The following is a 23,601-nucleotide window of genomic DNA, read 5'->3' as shown; positions in this document are numbered from 1 at the left end:
TTGCATGGGGAAACAATAATCTCTCATTGCAAGTTTTATCACCTGTAGTATATAACTTTAAAAAAATTGCAGATTGTGAGACTGATAAAAGAGTTATGGCAAAATTTGTATGTCGATTAATCAAGTGACTATTGTCTAATCATTCCAAATGTATAAGCCATGAAAATTAATAAATAGCCTGTTCTGTCTCCGCAGTATAATATTTTTCTTAAATTCGTTGAAAGGAGTCAGAAGTCTTTTGGCCAGAGCACTAGAAATCCAATTAGAATGGCTGTTATCAAGAACACAAACAATAATGGATGTTGGCGTGGATGTGGGGGAAAAGGCACACTTCTACATTGCTGGTGGAGTTGCAAATTGGTGCAGCTACTCTGGAAAGCAGTATAGAGAATCCTCAGAAAACTTGGAATAGACCCACATTTTGACCCAATTATCCCACTCCTTGGTTTATACCCAAAGGACTTAAAATTAACATACTACAGTAACACAGCCACATCAATGTTTATAGCAGCTCAGTTCATAATAGCTAGATTGTGGAACCAACCTAGATGCCCTTCAACAGATGAATGGATAAAGAAACTCTGGTATATATACACAATGGGCTATTATTCAGTCATAAAGAAGAATAATATTATGGCATTTGCAAATAAATGGATGGAATTGGAGAATATCATGCTAAGTGAACTAAATTAATCCCAAAAACCAAAGACCGAATGTTTTCCCTGATAAGTGGAGAATGATATAATAATGGGGATGGGGGTGAGGGGAGTGAGAAAAGAATTGAGGAACTTTGGATTATGTAGAGGGAAATGAGAGGGAGGGGGGTATGAAAGATGGTGAAATGAGACAGTATTCATTACCCTATGTAGACGTATGATTACATGAATGGTATGAATCTACATCATGTACAACCATGGAAAGGAAATGATGTACCCCATTTCTGTACAATGAATCAAAATGTAGTCTGTAAAAAATTAAAAAATAAATTAAAAAGAAAAAAGAAATCCATTCAGACCTCTGCTTTACAACATCACTTGGTGCTTTGATACTATTAGAACTGGCAGATAAAATACTGCTGCCAGTCCTTGAACCTGTGCTATCGATGAACATTATCCCTAATGGCAGAAGCAGAGGTGCCTAGATTTGTGCCAAGCAGTAGCTGTTTTCAGAACTCTGATAGGGGAGTTGCAAGAACATAATTCAGACATTGGTTTATAATTATTGCTTCAGTTGTAACTCTGTGACCCCCACCACGACCTTTCCCAGCCCTCAACTACGAGGATGATTTCTTCTATCTGCCTTCACAATCTGATTCTCCAGCTGCCTGCCTGGTTGTTAATTACATGAGGGAATCATATCTTTCTTGAGAGTATTTCCTGAAGTTATAGACCAGATGAAGGTCACAGTACTCCAATGAATAATGGTGTAAAGCAGATAGTATTATACAAGCCCAGGAGATTTTCAATGTTGCCGTTAGTTAACAGGAAATCCAGTCTTTAAGTACCTCGTTTATTGCATGATGTTGACATCTGTGTTGTTTTGTGTTAAGAAAGTTGAAGACACAGATTACAAGTTCAAATCTTAGAGTTTAAAATTTGAAATTATATTTAAAATAATATCCTAAGTTATTTTATTTCCTTTAAGAAATATGTATTAGTGCAATGGAGATCTTAGATGCATTAACTTATTGAATTAACAACTATTACAGTTATTTTGTTTTGTTTTAGTTTAGTTTCTTGAAACAAACATATTAAGCATCTCTTCTAATATTAATTTTTGAGGTTGTCATTCTTTACCTCCTGATAACCATTAACTGTTTTCTTAGTAACTACTAACTCATTCTAACCTAAATGATTACAAAATTTTAATTGATGCTTAAAAGACATCTGAAGAGGGAATAGACAGGTAGTAACAATTTCTTTTTTTCTCTCCTTAGGTATTGCAGATTCTGTTTCTGTTGTATTTGTGTGACATATTGGCAGCAACAGGAGATGCAAAAATGAAGATTTTCATATTGAAACGTAGCATTCTAAGCATTACCTAACTTCAAGTTTTAGCAGCTACCTAAAAAAGCTCTATGGCCTGGGTATTGAAACAAAGTTACAGAATGTCCCCCTCTTCCAAAGTGTGTAGGAGCCCCAGCATCTCAGCCTTTAGGGGAGCAGATTGGGGAAGAAGGTCAGATTAGAAGGAATTTTAGGTCCTGTCACACCCAAACAAGCTACTATTTGTTTTGATTTTCTTGTTGTCTTTTCTATTTTGCTTTGTTTTGTTTGTTTGTTCGATTATTTCTAAGGAGGTGCTTTGAGTAGGTGAAATCAAAGAGAAATCGTAAGAATTTGTTTTTGTTTTTGGGATATGGTCACTAGCCTTCGATTGCCCCTGTCTACAAGAATGGTCAACCTAAAGTGAGGTGTGCCTGTCACAGTTATATCAGCAACCTTTTAATATGGAATATCATAAAGATTTGAAATACCAGTTGCTTTACCTCATCAAATGGTGCTTACCTCTTGAACAGGAGAGGGACCACATGTAAGGAACAGAAGGCAAATCCCTTCCCAAGAGAAACAAACTGAAATTCAATGACCGTTATGGAAGCTGTGTGATCAGAATCTTCAAGTAGCATTGCCTGCCATGTTGGAATTTTCTTTGCCTGGAAATCCTCATTGTTGACAGAAATTCAAGAGATTTAACTTCTTACTTTCTTCTGCCTATATAAGAGAACAAAGTATTTTCCCATATGTTCACTCTTTCCTAATCTACTGCATAATTCCCAAATTTTTCTGGTGGTTTAGTGCACCCGACTTTAGAAATAATCCTTGTTGTTTACCTTCCATTTCTGTTTCCTAATCACTTGGCTCTCCTCCACGTCTCTTTCTTCCATCTCTTTCTTCCACCCATGATTCTGAGCACCACACCTCTCAGAGTCCCATCTCCTAGCTTCCTAGGCTCTCTGGCTTCCAGTTTTTGCTTTAGTTTTCCTGATCTCCCATCCCAACTGCTTCTTTGTGCTTCCCTTTGGCGTTCATTTGGCTTCTGGATCTTAATGCCCATGATCATTCTGGTGTCATTAATTGCATAAGTGAATTCAGGTGCTATGCCACTAATGGGGTCATGATGAACTTGTGTCCTCAGCAGTGATTGATAAATCTGTGTGCACAGAAGGGACTCTGTGCAGCTCCTACTCTGCAGCCAGGAAACGAGCAGCTTCTTATGCAGCAGTGTTAAGAACCTCGTAATAAAAGAGCTGATCTTCTGATTGAATTTTAAGTAGAAATGTATTTTGAACGTCACTGTAATAAATCTTATCAAATAATACACTTGTAACCATTTTGTCTCTAAAATCCATGATTGCTTTTTATTGCAGAAGATGTTGACAAAAATAGAAATTTGAAGGCAGCAATCACCACTAAAAAAATTCTAGGACATCTCACTTTTCCTCATTGTTGGCCTTTATCTTTCTCCTTTATTAGGAAAAAAAAAAAAAGCTATTTCTTTTTTTCTTACATGAACCAGAAGCAATCTCAAAAGAATATTGTGGACTTGTTTAGAGATATGCCAGAAGGAAAAATATTTATATTTCAATTGATAAGTATTCTAATGATTCAAGTAAGTCAGGAAGGAATTAAGTTTTTGCTGTTCTATTTTGTGTTAGGTTAGTATATGATATAAATGATTTGCTAATATTTGCTAATACTCTTTTTCAAATGCTAAGGAATTTTTACAATTTCAAAATAACTAATACTTCTCAGCTGTTCTGGACTTTGATTACATTTATACTAAAACAAGCTATATTTTTTACCTTGGGTTAAAGAGAAGTTTTTCAAGTGTATGGCTTACATTCTGTCAACATAGTATTAACGTATGTTACATTCACACACAGTTTTCTTACCCCCAAATGCATATGTTTGATTTTTGGTTTTCTCTGTAGACAACTATAATCTCAGTGCTTCCAAAACTCTATTCTGTCTGTCCAAAACACACAAAGAAGCAAACCAAAAAACTCCTTTTCCTGAAGTTTTGGTCAACAGTATCACTAAACTTAAAAGAAATCCTACATATTCAAACAAGTAAACTACACTTTGGAAATCCATCATTTAATTGCCTACCACCTCCCCAATTCTGTTGTCCTTTGTGAGAGGAGCATTCTTTGAAATCTCTTACTGCTGTAGTCTACTGTCCTGCCTAAAATAACAAGCAGAGAGAGATTCTTCAAAGATAATGAAATTATTCAGGAAATGGACATGGTAATGGCCAGATGTGTGGGCATATCTGCAGAGGCAATGGAAGAACAGGGTTTTTAAAGGTAAAATGAAGAAAACTCAGTTGTTTTGAAACAGTTATCCTTGGCTACCAGAGTCATAACCAAGATGGCGTTAGTCCAAGGTTAACAGGCAGTTACTGTGAAGATGTCCTCACAGAAGTACTTTTATAGAGAGTTATGGTGACATTTCATGCATGGTGGTGGTCCTGGAAGAGGGTTGTGATAGTTGTTGTTATCAGGCATCCATATGTAATCTCCACTTTATTACTTCAGTACCTAGTACAAGGTAAAAGGTATGCAAGTAGTTGTCATACCATATTGCTTACGGAATGATGACAAAAAAAGAACTATACAAGTTCAGTACAGATGAAGAATATTTTTAATATTTTCAAACTGCAGCTGCTTGAATCTGCAGATGCAGAACTCATGAATATGATCAAATTAATAAGTAATTTAGAGACAAAGTAGAGGATATGATCCTTTTAAGGAAAACAAATCTTGTAATTGAGATCGAAGAAATAGTTCTATTTCATCAAGAATTACTGCTTGCTAGAGATAATCTGCATTAAAATGGATGTACATTTTAGATTCCTTTGATAAAATTACTACCTCCCTTAACATAAATTTAACAGAATATTTCAATATTTGGTCAAAATTTTAAAAGGAAGATGAAAACTCATACACGTACTAAATTCTTCCTCTGGTATTTTGAATTAGATTTGAATGAGGTCATTATTTAATCTGTTTACATCTCACTTCTTCTGGAAAGAACATTCTCCTTTGGGAGAACATTTTCCATGTATTAAAGTTGACTCTTATCTCCCACACCATGGGCCCTGGAGCCAGGGAAAGGTGCGCTCTTGCTTTTTTATGGTCCAAATGGTTGAGAGTTGGGACACAGCCTGAAGAAAGATGTGATCTATATCAGGAAAGAATAAAGTTAACATCCGCAGAGAAGAGACAGAGTGTTCCCAAGGTTTCCAGGGATATCACATGATAGGAACTAAATTGAGTACCTGACATGTCTAAGGCTCTTTTGAATTCTGTAAGTGAATGGAGTAATTGTCCAATGGATCCCCTCTAAGAAAGCTTCAGGTAAATGTCTTCCATTGGTCATCAAGAATGCTAAAGGATACAATGATTCAAAAACAATACACAATGAAAGACTAAATTTATTATTTTTAAAATTTTGTTTGAATAGATCTTGTACAGAATGGCATTTATTGCATAAAATATCAGAAGGAGCTGGTTTACAAGTTATGAAGTATGAAGCAAAGAGAGACTGATGACATTTAGTGATTACATGAAGTTGAGTATCAGGAGAAACTGAATTTAATAGGAAAATGCCCAGTTTACAATGTTTCAATTCAACTGAATTATTTCTCATCTTAATGGTTAATCACAACATCACAAACATGAAGTAATTAAGTTTTCCCCCTGAATTGAATCAAAACACCACAGTGTAAAACTATGTATACAAATACAAAAATATTACATTAAGATTCTTTGTGCCTCATGAAATATTAGAAAATAAAAAATAGACTGATAAAATTCTTCAATAATATTTCAGATGACTTCAATCTGATTCATCGCTGCTGAAGTAGGAGCTGTCACAGTATTCAGCTGTGTAAAGGAATTTATGAATGATTGGGTTCATCTTTGGTATCCAGTGTCGGGGAACCAGATATGTTGAAAGGTTAAATAAGTCCACAAATACCTTGTACCTGTCACTGGGTAAAACATATGCAGATGTGTCAGATTTTTTGTCATGAAACATTTAAAATTTTTAACCCCCAAATTTCTTTCCTCAAATATTTTCCATTAAATAGTTAATATTCAATACCATATGTTGCATGTTGTATATATCATATGTATTATGTTAGTTATTATGTAGTGTTTGGTGTTAAGATTGTCCAAAGATTGTGTTCATGAAACAATATTATATATTCAGTAAATTAAGACCAGAATGATTCAGATGAAAACCTGGAATCATTATTTTCAGGCTATAGGTATAAGAACAAGGGTGTGTTTTTATTTCCTATATTTAAAAAATGGTACACAAAGCAATATATTTGGCATTTATTCTTGGTTGTTCATGGAAAAGTATTTCCCAACAGCAAAGGAACCCCATGTAATGGCCATGAAGGGAGTAATGAATTGAAATGTCATCTTGGATTAATTATAAATGTCTGTAGGAGTGATTTTCACATGAAAATTTCTTTAGTCAAGTATTTCAATGGTTTCAGTTTCATAGAGGAAGATACTTGCTTTGAAGTCAAATAAATATGGCTTTGAATTCTGATTCTGTCACCTGTAACCATTGGGCCTTGGACTTTGTGTTTAAACATCAGTGTTCCTGTTTCTAACTGTAAAATAAAACACAGTCCCTTCATTTAGCCAGGTCCCTTTGAACATTAAATAAGATGATCACACACTAGAAATACTACTATTCATGTTAATTATTCCCAATACCCACTGATGTGTGTGCTAATTTTTTACAGACAAGTACTATTTCATGCATACAGAAATTATTCCCATGGACAGTGAAAATATATAATCGCAATTTCAACCTGATCATTTTATGAATCAGCCCATCTGGTAGTAAGATTAGGGATGAATGTAATGTACTATAAAAAATGTGGGGACGGGGCTGGGGTTGTGGCTCAGTGATGGAGAGCTCACCTAGCATGTGTGAGGCACTGGGTTGGATCCTCAGCACCACATGAAAATAAATAAATAAAATAAAGGTATTGTGTCCAGCTACAACTAACAAATATTTTAAGAAATCTGGGGACAAAAATGTGAATGTCTAACTTACTTAGCTGATTCTTCCTTTCCAAGGAGCTATGTTTCCTCATTTTCAGGTGCATCTGCTTATATATACATCTATCTATAATATTGAGCATATTAAATAAAATAAGAAGGCAAATGTCCTAAAACCTGCTCAGTGTGTTTTAAGACCACAATAAATATTGACCTCTTTCCTTGTAAAGACTGTGGTAAAGGAACTCTCTGGAATAGCTGAAAGTAGCTTCACAATATAAAATAGAGTCATGTCAGGAGAAAAGAAACTATTCTTGTTATGTCATCCATCTGACCAAAAAAATTAGAAGCGTTATCAATGAAAATTTTAATCTAGTTAAAGCTTGAGCCAGAATGAACTGAAGACTTTTCTTCCTGGATACAAACACTATTAACTCCCACTAGTCACACAGTCATTGATAACAATGCTCCTATTCATCACTGGACCAAATGAATGAAGCATCATAATTGAGGATTCTATACAATTATAGAATTGTAATTCAAAGGATCAGTAGGAATATCATCATCTAACTACACGTATTTTCAGCAGTTTAGACAGTTATCTAGCAGTTTCCTAGATAACGGACATAGATATGAAGAAACAAAGAATTGGTGACTTCTACAAGATGAACCCCCTGGCCCCACTCACCTCACGGTTGAGCGCAGGTACTGATAGCCCGAGGAACCCCCAGTGCCAGCTTTGCTGCCCAGCATTCTGTGCACCATGCACACATGGTTATCTACGCAAACACACAAATTTGCTCCATGAACGGTTTTCTGCCATTAGTTCCATGATGTCCTTAAAACAAGGATTGGTAATGACTATTGTTTCTGAGTAAAGGCTGACACTTGTAATCATTTAGCCATATGGGAGGTTCACCTGTGGGAACCAGTGAGAACATGAGGTTGCCTAGCATCCCACATGGCTTAGGTGACAGGCATTTCACTCCATCCGTCATTGCAGTTAGCATGTGAACATAACACAGGAAGGCAAGGCCACATAATGACTTTCATGAGTCCATGCCAGTTTTGCCTTTATGGGACTCTTATCTTAACTCAAAAAAGTTAAGTTGATTAAAATTGTATTTTAAAATTGCATTGACATAAAGATAAGCACATATTACTATTAAATATTAAAATATTTTATTTGACCTAAACGTCATTTTTTTCTTTCAGATTATAAAATTGAAATATTTTTTGAGCCCTCAAAAATATTAAGTAACCAAACAAAATGAATTTGGGAATAGGAGGAGGACTTACATCTCCATTTGGTCATGAGTATGTCTATGTCCATAAGGAAAGTCAGCAACTGAAAAGGAACCTGGAATCTAGGCTCTTCCCTAAAGGGAAACATGAACAAGAACACATCTATTCAAGAAAATTCAGTGGCTTAAGAGGAGTGTGAGTTTTATAATTAATAAGTTGATCCTGGCAACAATGTTGTATTTGTCTAATAGGATCCTTAGCAGCTTTTGGATTATTGTCCTGGTTTCTGTTTCTTCATCTCAAAAATGGAAATAATAATACTCACTTTGCAATATTTGTTTGAAACCTAGAAAATTCCAGAAATATACACAAAACAACCAGGAAGACTTACACCTAACATAGATTATTATTAAAAGGAACATACCTATAGTAGCTCATATTTCCCAGCTAAGACAGGTCAAAAGCTTCTAGGAAATACATTAATACACAAAAACGAACAATGCTTTTTATTTCCTGTATTTGTTTTCCTTTTTTCATCTAATCCTTCAACTTTCTCAGTACATTTTTTACTTAGGACATCTAAGCTTCACTGGCATATCTTTACTTCTTTGTTTATGCTGACACTCTGAAGAAAGAGATTTGAGATGATATTAAAAATTAAAAGAGCTGGGCATGGTGGAGCATGCTGGTCATCCCAGCTACTCAGGAGGCTGAGGCAGGAGAATACCATGGTCAAGTCCACCCTGGTTAACTTAGTGAGATCCTGTCTCAAAATAGAAAATGAAAAGGCTGGGGAAATAGCTCAGTGGTAGAGTATTTGCCTAGCATGCATGAGATCTTTGGTTTTCTCCCTAATATTGAAAGAAAAATTAAAGAAATATGAGGAAGTAAAATATTCTGAAAACATATGTATTGGAATCCTTTTTGCTATCATGTTACCCTGGTTTTGACATACTTGGTTCATGGATGATTTGAAGGGAACTTGACACACACAAATGAGTATATGGACATTTAAGGAGCCCTTCAAACATTTTAGAAATTTAAAAAAAAAATATTTTAAGTTGTTGAATAAGTAGAACAATGGTTGATAAAATGTTTTCATTTAATTCTTTTTCATTTTATAAAATTGGAATAACCAAGCAACATTATTTAATGACAGAATACATTTCATAACTGAGTTTCTCAGAAAAATTGAATTTGGCCTTTTAGGATAATTAATAACATAAAATACTTTGTATAGTTTAAAAAGAATATTTGATTAGAGGAAGAGAGAGAGAAAGAGAGAGAGAGAGAGAGAGACCTCCTGCAAGGATAAAGTTATAGCTTCATCCCTTGCCATTTAAATATAAAAATTAAAAATAGAATTTAATTATTTTGTTTTCTTCAAAAATTAAATTACTGTATTAAACTATGATAACAATTTATATAACCTATGTGTCTTTACCTGTAAAAATATATCATCAACGCTCCCTGGAGAGCTTTGTATGACAGTCGTCTTTCACCTGCAAGATACATAGCAAGTTTTAATTTAAACAGTAGTTTAGAGTAGTCATATTAATATGTTGTTACTACCTTAAATAATAATATTGCCTTTTCTTAAATGGTTAATTTGTTTTTAGAGAACATTATAAGTTTTATCTTAAATATTTCATCCTTTGCTTGAAGTTGGAAACCTATCATTCAAAACATTATTTGAATATTGAATTCTAAGAGACAATTAAAAATAGTACACATAAATATACACACACGTATACATTTTATTAGTTCATTATAGTTATACGTTATAGTGAGGTTCATCTGGACACACTGATAAATACATATAACATAATTTGTTCCATTTAATTCCTACTATTTCCCCTTCCCTCCCTACTCCCTGCTACTGAACCCCTTCCTCTACTCTATTGGTCTTTCTTCTATTTACTTATTGTTTTTTAATAGTTGTATTACAGTTATACTTAAAAGTGGAATTCGTTGTAATATATTCATACGAGCACATAGCCTATTTTGGTCCATTTCATAATCTTTCAATGCCATGTCTGGAAAACCTGATGTGAAAGAAACTACTTAACTTGCCATGTGAAATAATATGATTATTGCCTTTCAAGCAATTAAACAAGATTCCTTCCAGTCTTCATTTAAAGTGGTTTTCTTTAATTCACTTAAAAGCAGTTTCCTTAGCTTTAAGGAGTGCAATGATTATATCAAAGCATCTGTGTGCTCTTATGCAAGGCTTTACTCCTAAGAACATTGTAGAAACAAAATTGGCCATACTTAACCAAGGTTTTTGACAACATTGAGGCTAACTTTTCAGCTTGTAGAATTTGACACTATTTTCGCATACTGCTATGCCTTGTTTTATAAAAATTCCCAACGTAACTTCTATTTCTTTTTTATTTTTAGTTAAACATGACAGTATTTATATAAACATGAAGTACATTTATTCTAATTAGGATCCCAATCTTGGGCATGTAGAGATTCACTGTGGCATATTTATATATACACACACACACACATAGGAAAATTGTATCAGATTCATTCTACTGTCTACTTCTGAACAAGTTTTGAGGGATGTCACAATAAAAATTCTGAATCAAAATGAACACAATAGATTGAAACAAATACAAGAAAAAAATAAAGTAATGAGGATACTGAATATACTGGTCAATTAATTTCAATTAATTATAGCTCAGTGTAAATTGCACCAAAAGTCAGCTTGGGAAACATCTCTGACAAGTCACCCTCATATTCTGAGTAGTTCTTGTGTCCTCTTATCTCTACCAAAGTATGTACAATTGCAATAATTTTTCTTTCTTTTGCGTCCCTGTTAGGCTGTGAGCTACTTGAAAACAATTTTTTTTTTTTTTTTTTTTTTTTTTAGTTGGGGATGTAGCTCAGTTGGTAGAGTACTTACCTAGCATGCACAGGCACTAGGTTCAGTTCCCAGCACCACCAAAACAAAACAAAAAAAATGTGAAACTTAAAAAAATAAAAAGTGTGCCTTTTTCCCCACATCCACACCAATATCTATTATTGTTTGTGTTCTTGATAATAGCCATTCTAATTGGAGTAAGATGAAATCTATGAGAGAACCTACAGAGTGGGAAAAAATCTTTTCCACATGCACTTCAGATAGAGCACTTATCTCCAAAATTTATAAAGAACTTACAGAACTTTACTCCACAAATACAAAGAACCCAATCAATAAATGTGCCAAGGAACTGGACAGACACCTTACAGAAGATATACAGACATACATTAATAAATATATGAAAAAGTGTTCAAAACTTCTCTAGTAATTAGAGAAATGCAAATTAAAACAACTCTAAGATCTCATCTTACTCCAATTAGAATGGAAAGCAGTGTGGAGAATCCTCAGAAAACTTGGAATGGACCCACCTTTTGACCCAGTTATCCCACTCCTTGGTTTATACCCAAAGGACTTAAAATCAGTATACTACAGTAACACAGCCACATCAATGTTTATAGCAGCTCAGTTCACAATAGCTAGATTGAGAAACCAACCTAGATGCCCTTCAACAGATGAATGGATAAAGAAACTCTGGTATATATACAAAATGGACTATTATTCAGCCATAAAGAAGAATAATATTATGGCATTTGCACATAATGGATGGAATTGGAGAATATCATGCTAAGTGAACTAAATCAATCCCAAAAAACCAAAGGCCAAATGTTTTCCCTGATAAGTGGAGAATGATATATAATGGGGGTAGGGGGATGGGGAGTGAGAGAAGAATGGGGTAAGTTTAGATTATGTAGAAGGAAATGAGAGGGAGCGGGGAGGGGATGAAAAATGGTGGAATGAGACAGCTATCATTACCCTATGTACATGTATGATTACATGAATGATATGAATCTACATCGTGTACAACCACAGAAATGAAATGATCTACCGCATTTGTGTACAATGAATCAAAATGCAGTCTGTAAAAAATAAAAAAACACTAAAAACACTTTTAATTTGCCTTGGTATCCCTCATATCTAGCACATACTGGGAAGTCTTTGCTAGTAGCTTTGTACAGTGGGCATAAAAATCTATTAACATAGGATTATGAGTGACAACATTACCCAATTCTTGTTCCTATGGGTAGAATAGAAATTTTCATTCTATTTTCCCCAAGTAAAGTTTGATAGTCTTCTAAAATTATATTGTGATATACTTGTACATTCCAGGGAAAGGAATCTTAGGAAAAAAATACCTACCTTTACCAAGGAGATGTTCATGACGTTTCTCATCAAATAAGGACAGTAACACCTCTTTCTGTTTCTGAAATTCCATCATCTGTTCCTCTTTTTCTTCAGATTCTTCTTTGGCCTTTAGGGAAAATACTGCATCAATACTCTAAATGAATAGATTTCCTTTTAAGCCAACTTCACTTAAGAGAAATATATTATCACGTTCAGAACAAGTGTACTTGGAATACTTATATTGTCATCTTATATTAAAATTTGGAAACTATTTCTTATGAAATGGAATTTTTCACACATGCGCTGTTTCTATCCTTTTATTTAAGTTTAATGATGTAAAAATCTGAAATGTTCTCTTCATAAATATCATGCAAATGGACCAAGATGAACAAAATTGTAGGTAACAAGTGGTCAATGATGATTGAATTTTAAATATCAATTATTGAGAATAGACCTAAAGTAATTGTCTTAAGAAGAGTTAAGAATTCTTAGTCAGAAAAAGATTAACTCTACTGACATTGCTATATCCAGTACTGCATTTTGTACATACAATTCAGATACGTTTTTATTCATTTGATATCTATCGATTGCTTTAAGTAAAACCTTATTTTTCTGCCTACCACACATGTTATACTTACAACTCAATTAACCAAAGGAAGCAAATTAGCTAACCTAATAATCTTCTCTCCATCAGAACAAATACACAGTATTGTACAAAGAGTCTGTCTGGATACTATTTTCAATTAATTATTCATTTATCCAGTAATGTTCATGTGAAGTTGATGGAGATAATAACTGTGAGCAAAAATTGAGTCCCCTAATCTCACACCCATTATCTGGTATGCATAAGATATTACACAAATAATTACCCAAGAATGAAATTGCAACCATGAACAGTGCTATATAGTATATTAGTGCCTTAGTACCCCATAGTGAGAAGGAGTCTAGGGAAGGTTTTCCTAAGGCAGTCTTCCTTGAGCCAAGATCCAAAAGTGGGATAGAGTAACCTGGTGAAAAATATTTTAAACCCAGAGAATAACGTGCAAAAATATTTTGCAAAGGCAAAAGATTAGACTCTGCTAGTGGAAGAAATTCAGTGTGGTTGGACCATGTGAGATCATGAAAGTCTGGTAGACAATACTAAGGATTTTTATCTTTATCCTGAAAATAATGGGAAAACATAAAAAGGCTTTAAGCAATTAGGAGATGTGATCAGATATGCATTTCAAAAAGGTTACTCAGGCTGTAGCTTCAAGAATGAATTGGAGTGGAGCCATGCAGGGAGGTAGGTAAGACAGTTGAGAGACTATCACTTCAGTCCAGGTGAAAAACAATGGTAATTTTCCTTGACTGGTAGCGTTAAATGAAAAAGAAATATTTGAGAATAATGTGGATGATAAAATTAGGATTTGGAAATAGCTCAAAGAAGTGGCTAAGGGGGTTGGGCACAAGGATCACTTATATTTGACTGTTGATAATTACATGTTTTACATGAGATTAATGTTGAGAGAGCCCCATTAGTATGAGAGAGAATGGAAGGGGCAAATTTCTAAGTTTTGTTTTATTGATGTGTTTTTGAGAGGAAGAGACACTAAGTAGAGTTTTAAATCTATGATCTGAAATCTAAGGAGATATCCAAACCAGAGATAAATGTTCAATAATTATTGATATGTAAAAAAGATATTCATTGTAAAAGATATTGAAACTGTGGATAAAAAAAAAGAGATCTTCTAATGAAAGAAAATAGAGATAGATCAAAAAGGATCCAAGTCAATGTGTTCAAAACCCCACCATTTATTGGTCTATGAAAGTAATATGAATAAGTAAAGGAAGAACTAAGAGCTAGAGAATTAGATAGAATCATTATTTATTAAAACTGCTATTTTTATTTTATTCCATTTTATTTTCATTATTATTTTATAATAATAAGTAGACATTGGTATTGAGTGCTGTTGGGATGCTAAATAAAATTAACATTAAAAATGGTCATTGGATTTATGAACGTGAATGCCATTTGTGAATAATGAGATGTGGGTTGAGGGTTAGATGGGAGATGAGAAATAAGTTTTCCTGACTATTGTTCTAAATGCTTTATAAATGTCAATCTAATTGAATACCTACAATAATTCTGTAAGGTTGACTCTTCTATTTTATCAATGAGAACTGAAGCAAAGAGAGGTTAAGTAACATATTTACTATCACAAAATTCCACAGTGGAGGTGGAATTTGAACCCAGACTGTGTGACTTCAAAGTCCACGTTTTAAGAACTATCCTGAAACAACCTAACAAGATAGAGTTTAAACAACTCTTTTAAGAAATTTAGTGGTAAAGAGAAGATGAGAGATTCGCAACTTGAGGGAATTGAAGAATCAACAGTATTTTTAAAGTAGGAGCAATCATCTATGGTCAGTAGAACACAACAAATTATAAGAACAAGGTTAAAGTTAAATGGCTAAATATATTTGTTGGACTACTTTGTGTGAATAATTGATTGAACTGATCGTAATTTGGAATTTTCAATCAAAAATAAAAATTCTAGTAAACTCAGCCATTCACCACACACAAAATCTTAGTATCTTAATTTAGTAGGTTTTTATTGCCTATGAAGAAAATTTAATCAATCATGTGATATGGCCCAAGATGATATATTTGTGAAAGAAAAAAAATGAAAAGTTAAGGAAATAGCAAAAAAAAAAAAAAAAAATTAGACTCCCAATTCTTCTTCCATAGTAAATTTATATTAGCTGCGTTCATATTTATGGCATCATAAATACCTGAATCTTTATGAATTCCTCTTCCAGGCCTTTGATGATATTTTTTTCAAATTTTCCCCAGAAGTTAAATCCAAGTGGCTCTAAACCAGGTGTTCTTTCCAGCCATGCCTTAAGTAAATATTATTTTTAGGTGAACACACAGTAAACTTTAAAATAATTAAAATATATTGTACTATCATTTATAAAATTAAAACAAGAAATATTCATAATTTTTTAAAAAAATACCACAAGTTTATTTGTAAATATTTTCCTTGCTCTTTAATTTCTTCACTTGAGAAAAAGCAATTGATATATTTAATTTTCTTAATCATTAAGGTAATCATTATTAATAATATTTACTCTATTATTTTTTAAGAAATACCTAGTTATAGAAGTTCCAACTTTCTGCTAGAAATCCATGAACATAGCTAAACATCGTTTTAATGGTATCTTCTGGTTTATTATAAAAGAACTTTATGTTTTAGAAACTGAAGAAAGCATAAGGTCTGATCTCTTTTAATTTCAGGACCACAGACCTAAAACTTTAAAATTAACAAAACATGCAATTACTTTTATAGTTCACCAAACTTCATGATCTAAAAATTAAACTGAATTTTTACACATTCGTGGATTATTATTTAAGCTACATTTATGTTTGAAATTAGTTTTTTGATTTAATTTTCCCCATTATATCATACATAAAAAGCCATTATAATATGTAGAATGTAGTAATCTAAATCTACATTTATAACACCCAGGGGATTAATAAGCATAGTATAATTCACTAAAAGTAAAGTTTAATTTGCAAGGGAAAAGGCTTTGTGAAAGAATTCAAAACAGTATAATCCTTATTTAATAATTTACTTATGAAGGATCAAATTACTAATTTCTGAAGACTAAGTATCAGTCCCTGGGGAATTTGGATATGAAGGGAAAAAATTCTGAAGAGTATGTTCTTGGTAATTCAATTTAATTAAGAAAAATGCCAAAGTGGAAATTTTCAATTACATTATATTTTAGAGAAATAAAACTGTTTAAACAATTCTCCATACCCCATCTAAAAATCAACTGAGTAAAAGTTGCTCAGCAAGAGTGTTTCAAAGTATTGTTTTAATGAGATGACGTTATTAAATATCAACATACCCTTGATTAAAAAAATTCTTGATTTCTCAAGAAGGTTCTTGATATTTTTAAAGTTATAGTAAGTTGAACTTATAAAGTATTTTTGAAATTTTGTCCTGTCCATATTTACCATGATTGTATCCCAACTTTGATATGAGTTTTAAAATTCTGACATAGCAGACACTAAATTAATGAAATGCATTGAATTAAACTTTACAAGCTGTGTGTGAGTGTATACCTCTACTAGCTGTAGAAGTGTTTTCTCCTGCTCAGACTTAAGCAGCAGTTCATTGTCTTCTCCTTTGAAGTTATCACGGTAATGTCTTCTATTATAAGGGACTCTCATACTCTGAAGAACACCAATCTTGTTTTCTAATAGTCGGAACTGTAAACTCTGGAAGCCCGATGCTGGAGATAAGTACTCTCTGAGATATATGCAGACCCAAAGAGAACAAAAAGGAAGAGATGGATTAGCATCATAAATCACTGCAATGGTTTCTTCTTTTGTGAATGGGTGGTCAGCATAGCACCGAGAACAGACACACGAACCACCTGGAGTTGTACATATGACTTCACCCTTATTGAAATAAGGAAAATGAGCTATCAATCAACTTGAAGTTGAACAGATTATACAGTTGTGAAATGTCATATATACTATACTATGTATAATATATAGTCTGAAATAAATGTTGTTATATTTTATATAAATTTTCCATAATTATATTGAATACTATATACATGTATATATCTATATATATGTTTGTATACATGTGCATGTATATGTGTGTGGGTGTATATATATATATGCTTAGTAATTGTGTGTGTGCATATGTGTTTGCTAATTTTTTCTAAGATAAAGAAAGGTAGTGTGTAGGCAACTGTTTTTACTCTACAATGCTAAAAGATTGCTTACAAATATTATTTAATCCCTTTTACACTATTGGATATATTGGATATTATCATTCATCTTGTTATGTAGTACTATTGGAAGCATCAATGAGATAATGAACATTAAAGAAATAAGGTACTGCTTAGCACAAAATATAAAAAATGTGACTACTACCTCCTTAAAAAACACCCTAAAGTCTTATATCCTTATAAATGTCTTTCACCTAATTGACACAAACTAATTTTTCACTCTGCCACAAAGAATTCTACCAATGCTCCTTTGATTGTCAAAATATGTTTGGGACATTGCACATTACAAAATATAATGCATTCAAAGTAAATTTCTGGAGAAAATTTTCTAATTTATGTGAGAAAAATCATGTATGTATGCTTTTTAAAGACACACATCCACAGCTACAACTGCCTCAAAATTTAGAGCTAAAATTTGTGGTTCAATACATAACTTATGATGCTTTGATTGACATGTTTCTCTATATATCACTACTGTTTCGTGTATTTGCAGATTTTAATTTTTAAGTTAATTATACATATTTTATTAACTATTTTAATCATTTATTAAATTGTCTAACATGCTTCTTGGAAAAAAATCTGACACACAATGATGAATTGAAATCAATTGATAATACTATTTTTATAAGTAAAAAGTGAGTCATAAAATGTTTTAATAATTTTCCAAATGCTTTGTTATGAGAGATCCCAAACTCCTTTAAGTGAGTGTCAGTAGAACAGGCTCCTCATGTCACCTAAGTCCCATTATTTTGTTTTCTAAACCCCACAGGTGCACACCTGAAGTCATTGAAGTCCAAGGCCGTCATTGTTTCCAGGACAGAAAACTGCTGCACCAGGAGCTTCAGAATGACCACCACCCGGTGCATCCGAGTCACCACCTTGAGCATGTTCCTTTCATCCCTGACCTGGATATGAAGAGAGAAAACTTGAGAAGATTACGAATAGATTTAAAGAACGATGCATCCTATTAATTTTATGTAGCTATTAAAGATGAACATTAGAACTAAAATTTGCCAAAACATATGTTGAACTAATTAAGAAATTCTGCAAAATCAGAATCTTTTTTTTTTTTTTTTAATTTAGAATAAACAGAAAATACATGGAAGTAAGGTAGAAATAAATTTTGGAATACAACTCTCACTGATTCCAACGTGAGTTTCTCTTTTATTTTTGCGTCAAAGAAGAAAGGTTAAGGTGACATGGGGACTTCTAGGAAAGGATTAAGCAATAGCAGGATAAATTTGATCTTCGGGGAGGGCAGAAGTTGCCAAAGATAAAACTGGGAAGTGTACTCTTATTCACCAAGGGGTACTGCCTGTGTATGTGTGCTTCCTTTCCTGTCGCCTCTGGGAGCAGAGGCTCAGGTGTACAGGACCTGAAGCTCTATCCCAAAGAGCTTGGGAAAGTGGGGAAGTGCTTTTGGAACTTCCCCTTCCCCTGAAGCTCTGTTCTGTCTGCCTCTTGCTCTTTGTCCTCTGGTCCTTTTCTTCCCCACTACCCTTCCTGCTCTTCTTCCCTCTTTCTTCATCTTCCCACTCTTCCTCTCCCTCCTCCTCTGCCTTTTTCACTTTCCTCCTTATTGCTCCTACCTTCCCACAGCTGGTGTGCATTACAATACCAATCCATTGCCTATTATATGAAGGATCTCTGATTTAGCTTGGTAATCTGCCATCACTTTGAAACCTGTTTTTAAGAGGAAAATACTGAGTTCAATGTAAAGAACTTCAAACTGAAATTTGCATCTCCAAGCAATGGCACTGGGAAAATATGTCTAAACTGTCTCTACTCAGAAAGTGTGCTTTTTAAAAATAAATCACGAAAAAGTGGTTTCAATATTTAGTATTAAATTTTCACATTAAAAATTTCTACATTTTCCAAAGAATATGTGAAATCAATATCATGGCATAACTTACATGGCCATTCTGAAAGATCTCTCGAACAGAATCTAATTCCCAAAGGATTTGCTTAAACCAGAGTTCATAAGCTGTTAAAAAAAAAAAGGAAAAACTCAATTGGAAAGTTACAAGAGTCTTTTGGACGATAATTATATGAAATACACATTTAACATGTTGAAAAAGAAATGAAAATATAACTTTAAAACCAATCAATAGCAATATAGACCCATTTAATCACTAGTGCTAAAGTTATAATAGCCTCCATGTATTGATTGTTTTAATATGTCAGTCCTTTTACCTATGTGCTTTATGTTCATTATTATTACTCTAGTTCCTCTCAAGAAAAATATTGTTTAGGGTTTTTAGGACACAACATGTAACCTCATTCTCAATTCTTACGTGGAAACTGCAGTCATACAGGAAAAGAGCAGTGATACTCAATTTCAATTACAAAAGGAGAAAATAATAATCACTAACTTAAATGAAATACCATAGTGTAATAAGATTGAAAATTTTAGGTTGAATTACTTAAAATGCAGTGCTTTGTTTTGTTTTGTTATTTGCAAAAAAAAAAAAAAATTCAGTAATTTATAGGCACAGGACAAATGGGAAAGTCAATGGATGTTTGTAGAAAAACAATAATGACAAAGCTTTATATTAGTCTCGTGGCTAATTCCAGGGACAACATTACAGCAATTGATTCAGCATTTTCCAGTACATCTCCTCTGATTAGAATCAATGTATTGGAAGTTACTAACAATGGTAAGTGGGATGGAAATCTTAATTTTCCTTAACTTCAGTTGACTCGCTTATAGACTGATCAGTTAACCACCTACATGTGGAAGTCTATGTTTCAAAATCTTAAGACTTAATAGTAACTTAACAGAAGAGGGAGACATTTTGATTCCTTTTTGTCATTAGACAATCCAGTGCCAGCAAAAATGGTTCTCTCTGTTAACTTGCCCTACCCATAATACTCTAAGTACAAAGAAACTATAGATTTTGTCATATTCATCAATTATTTTTTCCTTAGTACCTAGCACAGTTTTTGACATAATGTAAACACTGGGTGAACAGAAAAATTAATTAGTCAATGTAATAATGACCTCTGATAGTCAATCATCTTAGATGTCTCTGATGCATTCTGTTTGGCTCTATCATATGGAAAAGGGCTACATTTCTGTGATAATGGGAAAATCCAATTATACTCTCAATATATGTATAAGGAGATATAGGAGATCTGATTTTCATATTTGGGTGAAGAGACAAAATGTTATTGATCAGTTTACTTATTTTCTGCATCCCTTTTGCAGGTCTAACCTTATGTGGCTATTCCCATGACTACTGCCTACATACTATACTAAAATGGTGCAAGGAAAGTGTACCCATCAAATAATGAGAGCTACCAATCATTGTATGCTCATTACATGCTATACCTTGGACAAACTGCTTAATGCACATTATCTATTTCATTTTCCTAAGAATCCTCTGAGTGAGAACATAGGATTATCCTCTCTGTTTTACTAATGAGGAAAAGGAAACTGTGAAACCTAATCAACTTGACCAAGGTCATATAATGGTAGAGATGCTATTCTAAATAATTCTGAATTCCAAGTTTGTCTACTATGTCATAATTCTTCTCTCATTGATCCCCCCACCACACACCAGGCTTTGGTATTGGGGATCAAACCCAGTGGACATTTACCACTGAGCCACTTTCCAGTCCTTTTTATTTTGGGACAGGGTCTCACAAAATTACTGAGGGTCTCACTGAGTTGCTGAGGCTGGCCTCAATCTGGTCTCAGATTCTCAAGTCACTGGGATTACAAGTGTGCACCACTATGCCTGGTTTCCTATTGATTTTGTGTTGAGAAAAGCCACTAATAAAAATGCAAATATAAAAACAGGAGAAACAATACATCAAACTAACTATTTTACATCTTTAATTTCTTTACCTGGTGGAGTTTGCCATTTTAACAAGTTAGTGAGGCAAGCACCCATTTGAGAGAAGAACACAAGGAATTGATAGGGAAGGGGAAGGTGTATAGACTTGGGACATGGGTCAGCATGAGTGGGTCCTGGTCAGACACAGGACTGTATTATGCACTGACAATCACAGAGCAAGAGTTCTTAATATTTGGGGGTTGTGGGACTCTATAAGATACATATTCATGAAAATTTGCACACAATTTCAGAGTTCAGGGACATTCTAAATTTTTAGGAGTCTATGACTCCTTAAAATTGCTGCCCAGAAACTGGAATACAGAAAGGACAAACACATTTGAGAAAAGATTTATATTTTTCCCAGTAGCAGATTTTTATAAAATTATGTAAATCTGCAGTAAATTTAAATGATTTATTTCTTGAGAGTAGTTTTTTAATGTTCCAAGTCAAGAAATAGCACCATCTTAACTTGCAAATTCTTTGTGAAATTCCAAACGATGAAAAGTCCCTTCAGAGTTAAGGACAAAGCTGAAGTCCTATTTGACCCAACTAGCAGTGAAGGAACATAAAGGTGACTGTTAAAATGCCCAAAAAGGGTCCTATGAGAATTAATCTGGCAGCAAAATATTTTCAAGCTCTTCTAACAAAAACTACTCCTTGATCTTCCCCCATCTGACAGATAAAGGATGGTAGTTGTCCTCATTTTCCATGATAAATGCCCGCCAAATAGTAATTGTTCAGCCCTTTGTAACTTACCTTGATGAGTTATGATAAAAAGATGTTCATCATGGATTTTATTTCCTTTTATTTCACTTTGAAGTTCTTGTGCATTCAAAACTTTTTCCAACTTTAAATGAAAAATAGAAGAACTGATTTTGGAATTACAGAACTTGAGTCTTTTTAATCAATTTTAATAAGAAGTAGAATATAACTCTGGAAAGGTTCCCCCAAAGCCCCAAACTCTCAGAAACCAATCTAGTTTCTTTCAAAAAATATGAATGTAGGCCGTCTCATCATAGTGAGTCGAATTTGGGATTTCTGTCCTTAGAAAATTTGATTTGGCAGGACTTTGTTATAACAAATGCTATAACATCACTAAGTCTCATCTGTCTCATCATGGGAGTGTGACAAAAGCTTGACAACTGGTTTAGCCGACTGTATATCTTCCTGTCCTTTGCTCTTTTATTCCATTAAGAGCCTGGTCTGTGAAGTCTTAACATTCTTTATTAGTTCATCCTTAGAAACCCATCGATGAAGGCGTCAAAGTCCCTTACTATTTGACTTCTTAAAAAAAAAAAAAAACAAACAAAAAACACACACACAGTAAAAAAAGACAAACAGGATGAAATTTAGCTCAGAATAATATCCAAATACCTCACTTGTCCAGCTTTCTCTTTTATTTACTAATGATTTCAAGAAGATTCTCCATGTGCCCTTAATATTTCTACTTTATGAAGAGACGTTATAAGAAGAATTTACTTTTGAGATGCACATCCAGTTACCTAGGCTGGGATTTATCAACCAGGTCTTATTTATCCACATTGTGCAATGCCTGCCTGTTATCTAAACTGCAATTTTTTTATACTCTTCAGTCCAGATTCTGGATTCTGTGCTTTTTACTGTACCTCTATCAGAGAGGTGACTTTTCACCTAGAGTCTCTTTTTCCACAGAAGTTGAAAAGGCACAAATGTGCATGAAAAAAGGGAATCTGTCTTTAGGTCTGGAAAACTGATGACTGGGGGAAAAAAAAAAGTCACCTAGCAGAATTTAGAGCCTAACACTAGAGGCGAAATATTATAAGGACCCTGCCACTTACCTGCAGGTAGTCACCATAGACGAGACCTCCTCTGCTGGCTCTATTCACGCCAGCTTGTGATTTGTCTTCTTTGCTGCCTTCTACAGTTAGATTTTTAAAAGCATATCTGTAGATTTAATAAATGAGGAAAAAACAGAGCTTGAGAAAACACAGCTAATTAATAATGAGTGATTAAACTTCTATTGCCAATTTAAGAAAGGTGACAATTTTCAATGCTTTTTAAATTCAGAGAGTAAAACAATCACAAGCTTTAAGAGTTTAACTCCACTTAGGATAGAGGTCAATACTCACCCAAAGTTGTTTCGTAAAAATGGGCACCCACTCATGGCGAAAAGGCACTGAGGAGCAGGGAGGTGACTCTAGATTGATGATATCATTGACCCAACCACATGTTCTCCAGTTGCCTTTTATGCATTCTGCTCACTGTGCCCCAGCCAATCAGCACTCTCTTGTACTCCCAGTTAGGTTCTCAATTCCACTGGTACAGGGAGGGAAACTTTAGAGTGGATTTTTATTGGGTACAATTTGTTTTCAATAGTACAGCAACTATTCTGCCAAATTGAATCACCTGACTTGCTCAGTTCTGCTTTTATTTCCAAGGTGAAAAAAATTTAAATAAATCAATAGTCTAATTTTTTTTTTTAAATTCATTCAGTTTCAAGTAACCAT

At 33.6% G+C, this 23,601-nt stretch overlaps 2 protein-coding genes across 3 annotated transcripts in view; one reads left to right on the top strand and one right to left on the bottom strand.

Moving 5' to 3' along the window:
- Positions 1–23,601, top strand: part of LOC306669205 (cathepsin O-like) — a gene marked incomplete at its 3' end in the record, with an annotated part of 108,652 nt that overhangs the window by 21,976 nt on the left and 63,075 nt on the right. The window contains exon 8 of one of the 2 annotated variants that reach the window (XM_079153093.1): positions 1,937–5,702. The exons of the other annotated variant lie outside the window; for it this stretch is intronic. Within the exon in view, the coding sequence (XP_079009219.1) occupies positions 1,937–1,971 (35 nt within the window). Of the gene's footprint in view, positions 1–1,936; positions 5,703–23,601 lie in introns of those variants that run through there. 2 annotated transcript variants of the gene reach the window in all.
- On the bottom strand, positions 5,419–23,367 carry TDO2 (tryptophan 2,3-dioxygenase). The gene is made up of 12 exons (XM_079153094.1): positions 23,224–23,367; positions 22,933–23,038; positions 21,872–21,962; positions 19,190–19,260; positions 18,054–18,181; positions 16,597–16,783; positions 15,258–15,365; positions 12,498–12,609; positions 9,717–9,774; positions 8,327–8,406; positions 7,716–7,806; positions 5,419–5,994 (listed from the first exon to the last, which is right to left on the bottom strand). The coding sequence occupies exons 1-12, from the start codon at positions 23,256–23,258 to the stop codon at positions 5,841–5,843; spliced, it is 1,221 nt and encodes a 406-aa protein (XP_079009220.1). The 5' UTR covers positions 23,259–23,367; the 3' UTR covers positions 5,419–5,840.

This window comes from Sciurus vulgaris (assembly GCF_902686455.1).
Source record: "Sciurus vulgaris genome assembly, chromosome: 9".
Lineage (NCBI taxonomy): Eukaryota > Metazoa > Chordata > Mammalia > Rodentia > Sciuridae > Sciurus > Sciurus vulgaris.
This window is presented reverse-complemented; position numbering and strand designations above follow the sequence as displayed.

What these genes read in the sequence shown, in the direction of transcription:
- TDO2 (XM_079153094.1), bottom strand. Translation starts at nt 23,258, where the DNA reads ATGAGTGGGTGCCCATTTTTACGAAACAACTTTGG. An exon ending in TCTATGGTGACTACCTGCAG is followed by an intron (nt 21,963 to 22,932) that starts GTAAGTGGCAGG and finishes TTTCATTTAAAG; the next exon opens with TTGGAAAAAGTTTTGAATGC. An exon ending in TTGATGATATATTTTTACAG is followed by an intron (nt 8,407 to 9,716) that starts GTAAAGACACAT and finishes GTTTCCCTTTAG; the next exon opens with GGAAGAGCCTAGATTCCAGG.